Genomic DNA, 16,209 nt, shown 5'->3' with positions numbered 1-16,209 from the left:
ATTGGGGGACATCTTGGAGGGTGACTATCACGGTCCATACAGGAGAGTTTGGACATGTAAAGACGGGGAGAAAGTGGGATGATGGGTCTACAAGCCAAGGAACACCAAGGTTTGCTAGCAGCCACCAGAAGCTGGAAGAGGCGAAGAAGAAGCCTCCCCTGAAGTCTTCAGAGGGAGCGTAAGCATGCCAACACCTCGATTTCTGACTTCTACCCTCTAGAGCTGTGAGAGAATAAAGTTCTGCTTTTGTACGTGTTTTTTAAAATGTCTTTATTGTTGAAAGTATTACAGATGCTCCCCTTTCCCCATCCCCCATGACCCCAAATCTCTGTTGTTTTTATGCATGATAGCTAAAAGGTGGGGGAAAATCCAAGTGTCTGCTGATGGGTGAATGGACCATCCAGACAATGGAATATTACTCAGCCGTCAAAAGGAAGTAAATTCTGACACACACTGCAACATAGGTAAATTCTGAGGACATTATGCTCAGTGAAATAACCCGACAAAAAGGACACATACTGTGTGATTCCGCTCACAGGAAGTCCCTAGAGTCAGATTCAGAGATAGGAAGTAGATGGTGGGAGCCAGGGGCTGGGGGAAGGGCAGTTAGTGTGTGATGGGGACAGAGTGTCAATTTGGGAAGGTAAGAAAGTTCCAGGGATGGATGGTGGGGATGGTTGCACAGCAATGTGAATGTATTTAATACCACTGAACTGTACACCTAAACATGATTAAAATGGTGCGCTCGCTTTAGCAGCACGGGTACTAAGACTGGAATGATAGAGATTAGCATGGCCCCAGGCACAAGGATGACACACAGACTCATGAGGCAGTCTATATTTTTTTAAAAATGATTAAAATGGTAAATTTTATGTTATGTGTGTTTTACCACAATACAAATATATCCATCAAAAAATGTGTTGTTTTTAAGCCCCATTTGTGGTGACTTGTTATGACAGCCCCGGGAAACGAATACACTTGTGTAATTAGGAACAATACGAAAACAATTAGAAGGGCTCCTGCACGTGGACTTCTCCTTGCCCCACTTCGCAGATGTGGAAGCTGAGGCCCAGCGGAGTCATTTCTTGGTCTCCTCCAGCTGTGAGTGATGGAAGGTGGTCCATGTCCTTTTCCTGTGGGTAGTTGGAGGGTGTCCCACCTCCACCCGCCCCTTTCAGTAAAAACCACAATGAAAAGAGCGTAGAAATGTATTCCTTTTGTTCTTTTGCTTTGAAATAACACATACAGGCAGGGATGTGGGGCATGGCATAGGTGGGGAGAGGTGGAAGTCTTGGGGAGGTCCTTTACCTGTCACAAACAGTGGTTCCTCTTCTGTAGTCCTTTAATGGGGTTCTCCAAGGACTTGGGAGGAGTGGAGGAAGGGGACCCCCAATTAAGAATCCAACCATAAAGTGCAGAATGTATATGGGGGTGTTGGGGCTTGGGTTAGTTGGGGGCTGGGGGTGGGGTGAGGGAATGTCTGCTCCTCTCCATAGGAAAGTAGACCTGGAATGAGTTCTGGGGGTTTGGTTCATTTTGCATGATCCGAAGGATGGTCTGTGTAGACAAACCTGCTCTTGGCTTTCACCTCTGAAGCCCGAGGAGAGGCTGGTAGTGCTGAGGCTGGGGGGAGGTCCCCTTAATGTGTCCCCCACCTCAGATTGCCTCACTGCCAGCCCCCAAGAAAGAGCCGCGGGACCCTCCAAAGGACCCAGGCTCTGGGAGTTATCGGCTCATAAGGTGGGGAGTGGAAGACACTGCAGAGGGTTGGGGGGAGCGTTGGAGGGAGCATTGTCCTCATAGGGCCCAGAGATATGGCCATGCTGGGGAAGTGGGGGGATCCAGTGTCTGTGCAAGGTGTGAGAGGGGCATCGAGCCATATCAGGACATTGAACAAGCCCCATGGGTTTTCTGGAGCCAGGAGGCCAGGATGTGGGGCTCCTCCAGGCTCCCAGGTCCATGTTGTGGTGGGGAAGGTCTCTGGGCTCTCATGTGTGTCTGGGTGAGGGGCCATATGGAGCCATTTTGCTGTGATTAGCCTACCGGGATCTAGATGTGGGATCTGAGCCAGTGTCTGGGAGGATTCAGGTCAGAATCCAGGGGCTAAGGAGGTGGGATCCAGTGCCTGGGAGTGTCAGGGTCTGTTTCCTGTGGGTGGAATTTCAGTATCCAGGGCCTGCGTGAAGGGATTAGAGAGCCAACAGCTACAGTTACCAGGACCCAGTGGCTCTGCCTCTGGGCTCTCGTGACTGTGGTTTTAGGAGCCAGGAGCCGGTGTCTCAGGGCTTGTGGATCTGGAATCTGGTGGGCTGGGGGCTGAGGACGTAGTGGTTTAAATGTAGGGATCTGGCAGTCAAAGCAGAGGGATCTGGGACCCAGTGAGGTAAAGGAACTCAGGAATCCACTGGCTGGGATGAGGGGATCTAGGATCCAGTAGTGGGGGCCCCAGGATCTGGGCATCACATGGCCAGGAGCTGGTGGCTGAGGTTTCTTAATATTCAGGATCCAGTGGCCAAGCTTGGGAATCCAGGGATTGGAGCGTGGAGGTCTGGGATCTGCCAGTGGGGCTGGGGATCTGGGATCTAGTGCTGTAGGAAGACACTGTATCTGGTGCCTGAGGGAGCTGGGGCCTGGGTGCTTAGATATAGGGATATGTGCTCCTGTGGTTAGGGTTTCAAGATTCATTAGATGAGTTGTGGGGGATCCAGTGGTTAAGACATGGAGGTCTAGGACCCAGTGTGTGTGGGGCGGGGGTGAGGGGAAGGGAGTCAGGGAAATATGGAACCCAGTAGGTGGGATGTGGGATGCAGGACCCAGTGGATGAAGTATAGGGATCCTGTGGTTTGAGTGGGATCCATTGGCTGGGCCATCAGTCTCTGAGGTGTAGGGGTCGTCATGATTGAGGCGAGGAATCTTAGTGAGGCCGGGTCCCTCACCTGGATGTGACCCCCAGAGCCTGCTTCATGTTCTCGTAGACCACATAGGAGATGCTCACAGCGGGGATAACCTTCATGAAGTTGGGGGCGATGCCCCTGTAGAGGCCTGGTATGCCCTCCTGGGACAGGATGTGACGGAACAGACCCAGCATGGAGAGCTGGGGGGCGCCCTCGATGGAGGCTGGGAGGGGTAGGGGCCAGGTCAGGTCAAAGGTCCTCCTCTCCCTTCCCCCTCCCACCCCTCAGGGCTGGGCCAGGTGGCAGTTACAGCAGGATAAAGGAAGGTTAGACTAACAGCAGGACCTACCACTCAAGAGTCAGGACTTCTACTGGCCTTGGAATGGACTGTTCACCTTTTCACTTCAATCTGGAGGGCCCAAGTTTGGGGACTATTCAAAACAGAGTAGGTATGAGTGTGTGTAGTGGGAGAGGGCACAGTAGTGTCCTCTTCCTGGAATGATTCGCTCCCACTTCTCCCAGCTAACTCATCCTGGCAACCTCCATTCTAAAGCCAGTTCTTCATGGAAGCCCTCCTGGGCACCCCAGTCTAAGTCAGGCTCCTTTTCCCCTTTATTCAACCCTAAATCCATAATCAACTGTGGAATGGCTTATTCGGCATCTTTCTTCCTCTCCAGCCTGTGAACTACATCTGTCTTATGCCCTGATAATCCTTCAGCAAAAATCATGGGACACAAATGCTAACATTTCCTAGGAAATTCTCAAAATAGATTCAGGGATAGTAGGGGAAATCAAGGAAAGAACCCATGAAAGAAAAATACAGAGAAACACAAGATGATAACCAGCCTGGCCCTGCCCCTCCTTAACCCGTTCCTCACCTTTCCTTATGAATCCAGCCTTGCAAATTAGATCTCGAATGACCAGCCCAAATATGCTGAAGCCTACCAAGTGACCTCCCAGCTAAGATTGCTAGGGCCCTTCCACTACTCGTTGCATCCGCTCTCCTAGTTAGGGCAAAGGGTTCCCATTCCATTGTCACAAATAGGTACACTGAGGCCCAGAGAAAGGTTGGGAATTGGTTGGGCCATTCAAATCCAGGAGTATTCTAGCCTGGGATTCTACCTACCCAGGAGGAAGAGCTGGGGAAGTGGAGGTGGGACCCAAATTGTGAGACCTTCCCACCCATCCTCCCACCCAGGCCTCACCTTGGGCCTGCATACGGGTCCGGACCAGGGCCAGGGGGTAACTGGCTATCTGGCCACAAGTGCTGGAGATAGTGCCACAGGCCAGGAGCACGAGGATGCCCGGGTCAGCCGAGTCATGGCTATATTGCTGGAGCCACCGGTTCTTCAGGGTCTGGGGTGAAGAGGGGAATAGGGTGGGTTGAAGGTGGGTGACACTAGGACCTTGGCTTCAGAGACCTCGCTATATCCCATGACAGCTAGTTCAGCACTTTGTACCCCTAAATGCAACACAATCATTTTACCTGCACCTTCTCACTCAGTCCCCACCTCTACCCTCTATGGTATATGGAATGATGGCCCCCCTAGTCCCTGGATCATGTGAATATGGAATCTTACATGGCAAAAAGGATTTTGCAATGGGATTAAGTTAAGGACCTTGAGATGGGAGATGATCCTAGAGTATTCAGGTTGGTTCAATGTCATCACAAGGGTCCTTATAAGAGTCAGAGAAGCCCTGGCCAGTGTGACTCAGTTGGTTGATGTTGTTTCGTGCACCAAAAGTTTGCCAGTTCGATTCCCAGTCAGGGCACATGCCCAGGCTGTGGGCTTGATCCCCAGTAGGGGACATGCAGGAGGCAGCCAATTGATGTTCTGTTCTCACATCGATGTTTCTCTCCCTCTCCTTAGACATTCCCAGACCTGCTCTTTTGTCCACTGCTACTTTTGATTACATAGCCTGCTTTATTATCTCCTATGAGATAATAAAATTACTTATTTGCTGGTTGACTGGCTTCCTGGTTTGCTGAAGTGGTTTCCAGGAGGGCAAGGGCTGTGTTGTTCTCGTTTGATACAGCAGTCTGCCCAGTGCCCAGCAAATATGGGGTCCCGACTATCATGTGTCCTGAGACCCCAGAAGGCTGAACTGCAGGGGTAAGTGAAAGAGTGAGGCTATCTAATGCCTGAAAGGCTTCCCCAGGGTCCCCAGGTCCATGGTGCTTCTCTACCCCAGGATTGTCTGCCCTGGTTCTGGAGTTCAACTGAGTCAGCCCCACAGGAATGGGTGGCCCGTGGGCAGATCCCAGAGGGAAGAAGAAAGGAGAGAGGGGTGGGCTGCCCACAGACCTCGTAGACGGCCAGATCGATGCCCGCGTAGGGAATGATGCCCAGCACGTTGGGCAGGTAGCCATGGTAGAAGGCACGGGGCCCTTCTCGCTCCATGATCCGCCATGCACAGTCCAACAGCCCCTTGTACTGGCCCGTCCGGCGAAGGGTCAACCGTGTCTTTAGTACCTGGGGAGAACCCGGTTATCCCTGGAAAGTTGCCTCTGGAATCACTACACCCAGGAAGGAAGACACCTATAAATAGCTACTCCTGGAAGGAGATACCCTGAGAATAAGTGAATTTAAAAAACCGCTTTCTCTAGAATCTTCTGGTATCTCTAATCTCCATACTTAAAAATGGTTACATGTGGCAGCCACGGCTAACAGTCTTCCAATATCACGGTCCCTTCTCCCTTAATAAAAGGAACCATAATTTTCAGGAAATTATGGTCCATAGCCTTTAGAAATAAAGACTACATTTCTCAGTTTCCCTAGGCGTAGGGCCATGTGATTAAGCCCCAGCCAATGAAACAGAAGCAGAAGGAGAAGAGGTATGTGTAACTTTCGAAAAGCATCCTTAAAGGCAGAGATGTTCTTTTCTCTGTCTATTCTTCCTTCTTGGCTGGAATGTGGATGTGATGATGACTGGAACAAGAAGTCATTTTTGTCCACAAGGTGGATGCTACATGTGGAGCTGGTGGAACAAGATAGTGGGAAGGAGCCTGGGTCTCTAACACTTTGAAGCCACATGCCAGCACTGAACCGCTCACCGTTAGACTTCACTTATGTGATTTGTGTTTTCCATCACTCAGAATCCTACCTGACGCACTACACAACCTAAAACCTACAATGATTTCTCTGAAAACAGGTTTACCTAGAAATGATACCCTTGGGAACAAGCATTTTGGAAACCAACATCCTTAGAAGAGGTATATCCATAAATGGCTTCTCCCACAATGGCTGTCTAAACAGTTACAACCAACACGACCATCCCCAGAAGTCACATTTCAAATTGCAGTTCCCAGAGAGGCTAGACATGAAACAGCACTGCTGTAACGAGCTACAGTCTGAGTCAGGGAGAGGCAACGTTATAATCCCAATGCTTATCACACCACGAAGAGAAATGACTATTGCAGGCCTCCCCACCCTGCAATGGGGCCTCAGTCAGGGTTCCCCCCTTCTCACCTCCATGGGGTAAATGATGGTTTGGGCTGTAGCACCAGCCAAGGATCCAGCCACAAAGCGCTCCTGCACATGCAGTGTCTCTTGCTGTCCCCGAATGGCCCGCTTGAACTGAGGGTGGGAGACACAGTGGTGGGCAGGACCTCAGGGGGTGAGCTTTCCATGCACTTGGACCGCCCCTTTACTGTCCTCCTGTCATGGGCATCATGCAGGGGAACAGATGTGCACTCCTGGGGACCTGCAGACATCCCCTGCCCCCAAGCCAATCCTCTGAATCCTAACCCATGCCTCCCCACAATTGCCCCCACCTGCTCATAGGCCATGAACTTGATAGCTGACTCAGGTGCAATCTTGAGCACATTGATGCCGTTGCCACGCCATAGAGAGTGCACGCCCCCCTCTTGGATCATGTTCCGTAGGCCCCCAAGGATGTTCAGCTGGTTGGTCTTGGAGGAATGGACCTATGCAGGGAGAAAAGGTGACTTTGCAGTCCCTTCCAGGGCCCAGGTCTCAGGAAGAGGGTGCATCTCTACAGGGCCCCTTACCTGCATGAAGACCTTGAGGCGGTCCAGAGGGGCTGTGCCTGTCCGTGACACGGCGCCGGCCACTGCACCAGCCACCAGCTGCTTCCACCACATGCCGGTCAGCTTCTCCTGCTCTGAAAACTCATCAGGGATAGTCAGGCACTCGCCAATGTCCAGGACCTGAGGATGCAGGGGTGGAGAGATGTAACACAGCTCTAAACAGGGGTGTCTCCAAGAATCCTCAGACACCCAAACAGTCCATCAATGAATCTTGGAGATTCCCTACCAGATCCCACCAAAACATCCAAGTCAGTCATCTGTCTCCTATGTAAGATCCTAATATCCCTCCTTGGGGACTTTGACCAAATGCCATTGAAGGATTTCCCACATAAAGATCCCTCCAGAGCCAATCAGATCACTCTGAAGGATCCCACTCAAGGGTGTCCCACATAAGGATTCCAGAAGAACCTTCCAGGGCCACACAAGGTCCTACAGGGGACCTCTCAGATAAGACGCCTCGAAGATCCTTCCCTAGGTCTCACCAAATCCCATAGGGATTTCTCCCACAGAGATAATCCCTCCTCTAGAGTCCCCCTATAAACTTCCCAACCAAGCCCCTCCATGAATCCCCTCATGAATTTCTGCACCTCCCAAGATCTCACCATATCCCACAAATGGATCCCCTCCAAATGCATCAGTTCCTACCAGAAACACTGTTCAGGAATTCCCCCTCCCCCGGAAATGGCAATCTAGAGCACCCCTCCCGAATTCCTGTGGATCCCATTGGAACCTCTGGAGGCAGTGGCTTCTTGTCTTTTTAGCAGCAGAATCCTTAATTGAGGCATTTAAAAACCAGAAAGGGAGCTGTGTGGGTTGAGGGTAGGAGGCCAGGTGCCCTATTTGGTGAGGTTTCCTCCCTGCCCTCCCAGTACCCACAGCCTGCTCCCAGAGGCCCCTCAGGAAGTCTCAAGGGCTCCAATCAGATTGCAGAGACCTCCCCAAATGGGTCCTCAGCCCCACAGTTCTGGATGGAAGGAAAGAGGAGCCGAGTCTCATTTCTTGGCTGCTCCCAGTGGCTCCTCCTTCTAGAGCAGTGGTTCTCAACCTTCCTAATGCCTCGACCCTTTAATACAGTTCCTCATGTGGTGGTGACCCCCAACCATAAAATTATTTTTATTGCTACTTCATATCTGTAATTTTGCTACTGTTATGAATCGTAATGTAAATATCTGATATGCAGAATGTATTTTCATTGTTACAAATTGAACATAATTAAAGCATAGTGATTAATCACAAAAACAATATGTAATTATATATGTGTTTTCCGATGGTCTTAGGTGACCCCTGTGAAAGGGTCATTAGATCCCCAAAGGGGTCTCGACCCGAAGGTTGAGAACCGCTGGCTTAGAGCATCCTGACCCAGCCCCTCCGTACCCTGGGGAGACCTGAGCTAGCCCCCCAGGGGAGGAGGAAAGCCACCCCCACCTCACCGTAGAATGCTTCCAGAAGTAGAGCACGTCTTCCATATTCTCCAATGAATGCAACAGGAAGTGGTCACGCCATTCCTGCCAGTCGATAGTCATAGTGCCGTCACGGTCCATGCTGGGGGGTGGGATAGAATCAGTGCCTGATGCTGGGGGGCGGGCTGGAGTGAGGCTCTGGTTGGATTTGGAGGCAGACCAAGCTCGACTGCACCGAGAGCTGGCCATTTTGCAGTGGGGGAAACTGAGGCTCAGAGCAGTGAAGCAACTGGCCCAAGATGGACTTGACTCCAAAGCTCAACTTCTCAGCTCCGACCACCCTGGTACTTGGTCTAAGGCCCAGAGGATCCAGGCAATCAAGGGATCCCAGGGGCCAGAGTTACCTGGGATTCTGGACCCCAACTACTCACCTGTGTAGAATTTTCTGTGCCTGCTCCAGAGAGATAGAAATGCCCAGAGCTTGGAAACTCTGCTGGATCTCAGAGACATCGATGTGACCTGGGAACCAAGGTGGGGAAGCATGTGTGTGTGGGGGGGCCCTGAGGCCGAGGAGCAGGACAGTTTGAAATGGGAGTGGTTTAGCAAGACCAGGGATCCAGAAACCTGGGTGAAGTTTGTGGCAGGGTTAGAGAATCCCTGCCCCGCTGGGATCAGAGAAGTGGGACTGGGCAATGTTGGGGGATTCTCTGATCCATGAATAAATGAAGAGGTGAACGTCGGGGTAATTATGGGGCTCCCTGCACCATAGAGGATCAAGAGGTGATATTGGAGACCTAGAAGATACTCTGGGGAGGAGGGTCTCTGTTCCATAGGGAATCCAGGAGCAATAGGGGGGCTCTTTGTCCCTTTAAAAAATCTAAGGGTAAATAATAGGGGTCTCACTCCAGGAAGAGAAGGTTTGATGGGCTGGCTGGGCCCCAAACCACCTACCTAGCTGGGGGTGAGGAGGGTTCCTAAAATAGCCTGTGAGTCATCAGGGAGAAGCGAGCCTTACCCCTCCTCCTGGCATCACCAGTTCTATGCCCATTGGCGTCTCCCCGGCTCCCACAGCCCCATCCCTGGGCCTTACCATCCTGATTCCGATCCAGACTGTGGAAAAGAAGCAGCAGGCGCTGTTCCCGCTCCTGCAGGTATTGGGTAAACTCTTCAAGGTCCAGCCCGCCATCTGGGTCAGCACCACCCTCTGGGGAGAGGCCCTGGCAGAGGGGAAGGGACAAAGGGAGCTCCAGGAGGCTGCTCCCCATCTGGAGAGGGCATAGCCAGCGTATGTCCCAGGAAGCCAGGGCCCCTGGTGCCTAGAGGACAGGGACAGGGGCATTCACCCCTCCCTCCGTCGGCTGGCTTGTCAGCAAGCTGTCCAAGGCCACAGAAGGGCTCTGGGGTGGATAGCGGTTGTCCAGTTTTCTCAGACAGCAAACTGAGGTTCTCCAAGGTCAAGGAACTCATTCAAGGTTACCGAGTTGGGAAGTGGGAGGTAGCACTGGGCTCTTGTCTCTGAAAGCCTGTCCTCCCAGCTGTCTTACAAAAATCTGGCCCTATGGCAGTCTCAGCAGCTCCCCTTAGAGACAGCTCTGGGCAATGTGGGGCAAAGACAGGTCCAAGCTGAGCGGCTGTAGGGCCTGTGCTTTCCCGCTGGAAGGTTGGACTGGAGGTGTCAGGATGCTATAGAGCCACCCCAGTAGCATCTGGGGCTACAGGTGTGGGGGACACCTGCATTGGCCCAGGGGCAAGTTCATGCTTTGATAGGTGCATTCCCGGAGGAGGTGGCCTCGGACAGGATCCGGTCCCTGGCTGGGACAGCCTGGGGCTCGGAGCCAGGTCTGGGAAAGGGCAGGAATGTAAACAAAGAGGCTGGGGCAACTGGTGGGGAGGGCAGTGGTGGCCCAGAAGAGGGGGAAGGGGAGAGCGTGTCTGTGGGGGTGGGAGCAGGGTATGTCTTGGGCTGGGCAGAGTTGACCCGAGAGTGTGTTTGGGGGAGTGGGCAGGAAAGCAGACCAGACTCTATTCTCAGGAGGACAGCCCCTGCCTCTGGGGGACGAGGGTGGGACCCCAGCCGAACCGCAGGCTCCGGGCCACCCTAGCCCCGTTTAGAGCGAACTTGTTAGGCCCAGACACGGGTGGGCAAGGGGAAGGGAACAGAGCCGCCCAGGTTGGGCACAGGTGCTGGAGTCCAGCCACAGGCAGTTCCCGGCGGCTCCCGGCGCTCCATTCAGGGTCTCGGGTTACCCAGCGCCCGCGGGGCGCCAGTGCGGCTCGCCTGGCAGGGGTACCTGTTGGGCGGCGCGGTCCGGGTCGCCCCCGCTCAGCCGGGCCAGCCCCTGGCGCAACTCCTGCACGTCCACGCGGCCGTCCTTGTTACGGTCCAGCTCCTCGAAGAGGCGACCCCAGCGCTGCCGCCGCTCCGCTTCGCCCGGGCCCCCCCGCATGGCGCCCTCCGGGGGGGAGGGAGGCCCGGCAGCGGCGGCCTCAGCCGGGGCTTCGCGGCACCCCCTCCCCCCCGGGGCCCCACAGGGCCAGCTCCGCGGCCACCGCTACCGCAGCCTCCGCGCGGCCGGCCGGGCTCGGGCACTGGCAGGAGGCAGTGACTGCTAGCCGTCGCCGCCCGCGTCAGAACCTGCGTCGCCTGCCCGACCCTCTGGGGGAGGAGCCGGGGCGGAGCTGGGGGCGTGGGGCGGGTTGTCGGGGATGCTCGGGAATGGCACAGTCTAGGGCACAGCCTCGGGGCTCATTCCGGGAAGAGGGAAGAAGGGCCAGGTAGACCCGCGATCTCAGTTCTGTTTCCAGGGTGCCGCCTCTGCGTGCCTCAGTTTACCTTCTGCCCAAGGTGGCACGGTAGGGAGACATCAGGGGTTGGGCTCCGTCACCTCTTCCCACTGACCTCCCTCTCCTACCAAGGTCTCGTTTTCGCCAGCCACGCTCAAGAACCAACCCAACGCCATCTGGCCCTCCGTCTGCTCGCCGCTCACTGCACGTCCCCCCTCGGCCCCAGAGACCCGAGAGCTCTGCGCGGCGCTGCCTCTCGCCCCTTCATGCCACCCGCTCGCCTTCTTTCTCTGCCCCACTCAGACCGGGAAACGGAAGACCAACGCGCGGCGCAGCTGCAAAGTCCATTTCCTATTCGCCTTGCCCGCCGGGCCCGCCTTGCCCACCCACCCCGGGCAGCCTCGGGCTCCGCCTCCCCGGGCTCGCCCCGCAGTCTTTCGGGGCCGCGGCCCCACCCCGACGCCCGGCCGAGTGCGCTCTCCGGACCAGCCTCGGGTGGGGGTGCGGGGGGAGGGGGTCTCAGTGTCCCCGGCGCGGCTGGGGACCTGCACCGGGTGGCGGAGCACAGTAGGCGGGGCCCCAGCCAGTCGTGCCCACGGCAGCTGCCGAACGTCCCTCCCACTGGTTTCGGGCGCAGTTTCGCTATTTATCATGAGGGGGAGGGGCGCCCAGATCACTAGACAGCGGATAATCACAACAGCTCACACGGACACAGCGCTGCTCATGCCAGGCCTTCTACTCACCTCTCGGGTCGCCCCGCCAAGCCCTGTGAGGCAGGTGGGACTGGCCTTCCCACTTCCCGGGTGAGGAAACAGCACACTACGGCGCTCTCCCCAGTCCAGTGCCCAGTAAGGGCACAGCAGGAATTTATCCAGACCTGGGATCCTTACCCATCACTCTATATACCCTAAAAGGGATTAACTTGCCCGTGACCATCCCTCTTCACCCTACAGTCCCCAAGAGGAGGTCGTCTTATTAATGTCGTTCTTTATCCAAAGATGCAGCCATAAGGACTGGTTTCCACTCAGCTTCTGCCCCAACAGGTGCGTCTCAGACCAACAAGCCTCTTATAGATGCTTTTATGTAAAGGTGGTCCTTGCAGGTGCCCTTCATCATGGGGGTTACACATGTTTCCCACGGAGATACCCCAAACAGGTGTTTTCTCAGCTACATCCTGACAGGTGGGCCTCAATACACATACACCTCTGTCGTGCTGCCCCCCTCCCCCCGCAGGTGCTTCAGTGTGGCTGTGCCTCATACAGATCTTCTCAGGTCTTTCTCTCATGTGAGCTCAATTCTATGCAGATGTTCCTCATACAAGACTACAGTGGGGCCTTGACTTACGAGTGTCCCGACTAATGAGTTTTTTGAGATACCAGCTGTCTCTCGGCCGATTTTTTGCATTGAGTTGATAGAGTCATTTGAGTTTACGAGCTCCTTAACGAGCTCGGTCTCGGAACGAATTAAACTCGTAAGTCAAGGCCCCACTGTACTTCCTTCACCTCACAGGTATGCTTCTCAGCAGAAATCCGCCCAGGAATGCGTTATACAGCGTCTCCACCCGCACGGGTGTTTTCGTGTTAAGTATACACCCGTATGGGTCTGTTTCCGTATAACTGAGTCCCATACAGGTGTACTTAAGTGCAGGTGTGTCTCATACCGGTATTGCCAATACATCTCCACACAGAAATTCCTTATCCAAGTGTTCATTCAAGAGGTGAGCCCTGCAGCCGCGTCCTCAAAACCGTGCGCCAGAACGCCTCAGCCAGGTGTTTGTTACAATACAGCTGTTCTACACAGCTGTTTTCCACACAGGTGTGCTTCCGGTCAGCTATACGCCAAATGGGTGTGATTCAATGCAGATGTCTCCCACAGGTGTGTTTCTTACCTGTCCTTGCCGATGTCTTTTCTACAGGTTCGCTCCCATGCAGGTGTGTACCACGCAGGTGTTTTTTCATGAGGGACTCCCCATCTGGGTCGGCCCCGAACAGGAGTGCCTCATGCCACCGTGTCTCCACGCCTCGTGTGTCTCCGCACCTGTGCCGTCTTACAGACGTCACCGCAATCCACGTGGGAGTTTCCTCCTGCACTTCCGCGCTTCCGCTCCTCTTTCTTTTCCGCATCACAGGATTGGGTTCCCGCTACAGGTGCGCACGCTGCGCGGCCCCACCTCCCGCCTGGCTCCGCCCCCTTATCTCTTTCAGGTGCACAAGCCGGAAGTGCGCTCCCCTCCCAGGTGAGTGACTAAACTTTCCGGGTCACGTGAGCGGGAGGAGCCGGTGTGGTCCGGCCGAGCGACCGAGGGACGCACGGAGGGATCGAGCGAGGGAAGCAGACCGGGAACCTGAGTGAGATCAAAGACGCCCGGGCCAGGTAGGGAGGCAGGTCGCGCCGCCCCCCTCTGCCTACCCCCTTCCCTTTCCAGAGCCTAGGAATGCACTTCCCGAGTTAATTTTTAATCTCTGACCTCTGGCGGCGGGGCGGGGCTGGACTCCGGGGTGCCCTGGCGCGGGTCGCCCCTCCCTGGGCCTGCGCCTGGGTCAAGCCTCCTCCCCCACGCCCTGGCCTTTCTCCGTCTCCCGCCCGCAGGTGCCAAGTCGTAAGTACCTCTGGCCCGAGATGCGGTAGGAGCGGCGCGCAAGAAGCCCTGTCCCTGGTGCCACCAGCCTATCTCCCCAGGCCCATGGCGAGCCCCAGCCTGGGGCTGCTCCTGGCGCTCGGCCTGCCGCTGCTGCCCGCCCGCTGGGGCCGGGTCTGGGGGCAAAGTAGGTACCGGCAGGGGCGCTGGGGATCCGGGACACCGAGAGGTCAAGAACTGGGGAGCGGGCATGGAGTGCCTTGGGGGCAGCAGTCTACAAGGTCAGGGCTGGGGATTTTGAATTCCTAAGTCCTTCCTTGGACGGGTCGCAGTTGGTCTAGAATTCCTGAGTTCCTGTTTGGGGTGGAATTATGAGCTGGAGGGAGAGGAGGCCTGCATATCTGAGTCTCTGTGGTTGAGGTGTTTTGGGCTGTCTGGGAGCCTGGAGGAGGCCTGCCTGCCTGCCTGGGGCTCTGAGTCCAGGATGACCACCAGGCTGGCCATATGGGTGGACCCAGCCATTCAGTCCTTCCAGTTTCAAGAGCCTGGGGTGGGGATGGGGGTGGGGGCGGAATCAAATAGATACTCCAGGCAAAAGCAGGATCTGTCCAGATCTTTCAGAGCCAAGAAAAGGCCAGGTAGGTGGGGGAGGGGAGAGGAAGGGACAGTTGGGCTTTCACACCATCTTGTCATAGCCCCCAACTCAGCACTAACTGCAAACTACTGTGGGCGGATTCCTCACTGCTGGGCTCCACTGGGCTGAGGGTGGCCGGAGTAGCAGTACAGCTGGCCTGGCTCCGACATGCAGAGCACCCACAGCGAGAAGAGCAGAGTTCTAACGGGGTTGGGGGTGGGGCGTGAGGGCAGGGGAAATCCCCAAGGAAGGGGGCAGATGTGCCAGGATGGGAGTGATAGATGGAGCTTCATTTATTCTCTCTACCACTTCCTCACAGCATTGGACCCCACTGCATACGAGAATAGCACCACTACCACCCCATACCCCAGCTTCAATGGGGCCCTGGTGAGTTGGGGGGTATATATGGCATGAGGGCAGCAGGGATTCTATTTAGAATGCTATCCACAAGTAGCAGGTGGAGGGGCCTAGATCCCCAGAGGTGGCAGGCCAGGATGGGGGTTGGCATTGGAGAACCCCAAGTGTGAGAGAACAGAATATCAACACGACAATTAGGGAGAGCCAGGGGCCCAGACTGGGGAGACCCAGAACCTCAGGAAGGGAGTAGATGGTGGCACATGCAGTAGGTCAGGAGCCCTATAGGCCTCTCGGGAGGAGGGGGGGAATAGCTAGGAACCCAGATGTGACGGGTGCTTGGAAGGGGGACCCCAGACATGGCAGGTGTGGGGGACTGGGAGCCCCAAATGTGATAGATGGGGATCAGGTGGAGGAACCAGGTCACCAAAAGGAGCAGGGGTGTGTGGGGGGATTAGGAACCTGGGATGCTTCTAAGGTGGGGGCAGACAGAATCCCCAGATTCAGGGAAGTCACACCTGTCCCCTGTCTCGCAGTCTAAGGAGGCCACCACTGCCATCATCGTGGTCTTCTCCCTCTTGGCTGCCCTGCTTCTGGCCGTGGGGCTGGTGCTGCTGGTGCGGAAACTGCGGGAGAAGCGGCAGACGGAAGGCACCTACCGGCCCAGCAGTGAGGAGCAGGTGGGTGCCCGAGCGCCACCACCCCCCAACCTCAAGCTGCCTCCTGAGGAGCGGCTCATCTGAACGCTGGGGTCCGCCACAACCACCACCACTACCCAGGACTGCCTAGCACCTGCTCCCACACAGCATCCACCACCGAGACACGAGCCCATGATGGCTCAGTTGGACTTTGGGGCCATGGGGCACCTGCCGGGCGGGCTCTGCGAAGCATGTCGCCTCTGCATGACTCTGCCTGCAATTGGGGGTGCCGGTGCTAGGGACCCGCCTTTATGCTTGCTGCACCGTCTCCACACAGGCCCGACAACCCCCCTCTCCTTTCCTTTCAGTTCTCCCACGCAACCGAGGCCCAGGCTCCCCAGGACTCCAAGGAGAAAGTGCAGGGGTGCCTGCCCATCTAGGTCCCCTTCCTCTCTTCATCTCCTTCCCTTGCTGTGTGACCTTGGGGGAAGGCTGATCCCTCTCTGAGCCTTCAAAACCTGGGCTTAAGAATAGAAGGGGAAAAGGTGCTTCAAAACTCTGCCCCTGAGGGCAATGGAGGGTGGGGATGCTGACATTTTATATATATATATATATGTGTAAAATTGATAGTGAGATATAATAAAACCTTTTTTTGAACTGGTGGAGGCAGAAATTAGCCTAGATGGAGGAGGTAAATGCAGGGCTCATAGGCCGTGGAGGATGAATTGCAAGGTTTTGAGGATCTTAGGGGCTGGGAGGGTTTCCTGGAAGAGAGGCTTTTCACTACCCTTCGGAGCCAGCAGGAGGCTGCCCCAGTGGGGAAGGTGGTGGATGGGATGGGTTTAGGAGCAGAGAGAGGGCCCACAGGTAAACTCA

At 55.4% G+C, this 16,209-nt stretch overlaps 2 protein-coding genes across 5 annotated transcripts; one reads left to right on the top strand and one right to left on the bottom strand.

Moving 5' to 3' along the window:
* Positions 1–250: 250 nt before the first annotated feature.
* SLC25A23 (solute carrier family 25 member 23) lies at positions 251–10,792 on the bottom strand (the record flags this gene model as incomplete). Of its 4 annotated transcripts, none has more annotated exons than XM_081091508.1 (11): positions 262–1,133; positions 2,937–3,117; positions 4,100–4,250; positions 5,201–5,368; positions 6,365–6,472; positions 6,670–6,822; positions 6,907–7,065; positions 8,376–8,487; positions 8,777–8,864; positions 9,436–9,562; positions 10,637–10,792. In XM_081091508.1, 11 exons carry the CDS (start codon positions 10,790–10,792, stop codon positions 1,079–1,081), a joined length of 1,458 nt encoding a protein of 485 aa, XP_080947634.1. In that variant the 3' UTR covers positions 262–1,078. The 4 variants fall into 4 exon arrangements, 3 of the variants coding, with proteins under 3 accessions (XP_080947633.1, XP_080947634.1, XP_080947635.1); XR_013995996.1 differs by lacking the exon at positions 262–1,133 and adding an exon at positions 3,244–3,325; XM_081091507.1 differs by lacking the exon at positions 2,937–3,117 and having other exon boundaries at positions 251–1,133.
* A 1,327-nt stretch (positions 10,793–12,119) lies between these two features.
* Positions 12,120–15,994, top strand: CRB3 (crumbs cell polarity complex component 3). The gene is made up of 5 exons (XM_081091166.1): positions 12,120–13,502; positions 13,719–13,894; positions 14,661–14,728; positions 15,232–15,375; positions 15,702–15,994. Exons 2-5 carry the CDS (start codon positions 13,813–13,815, stop codon positions 15,771–15,773), a joined length of 366 nt encoding a protein of 121 aa, XP_080947292.1. The 5' UTR covers positions 12,120–13,502; positions 13,719–13,812; the 3' UTR covers positions 15,774–15,994.
* The last annotated feature ends 215 nt before the right edge of the window (positions 15,995–16,209 follow it).

The sequence above is a fragment of the Myotis nattereri genome (genome assembly GCF_964212035.1).
Source record: "Myotis nattereri genome assembly, chromosome: 5".
NCBI lineage: Eukaryota > Metazoa > Chordata > Mammalia > Chiroptera > Vespertilionidae > Myotis > Myotis nattereri.
The sequence above is the reverse complement of the archived record's forward strand: the minus strand, read 5'-3'. Positions and strand labels throughout refer to the sequence as shown.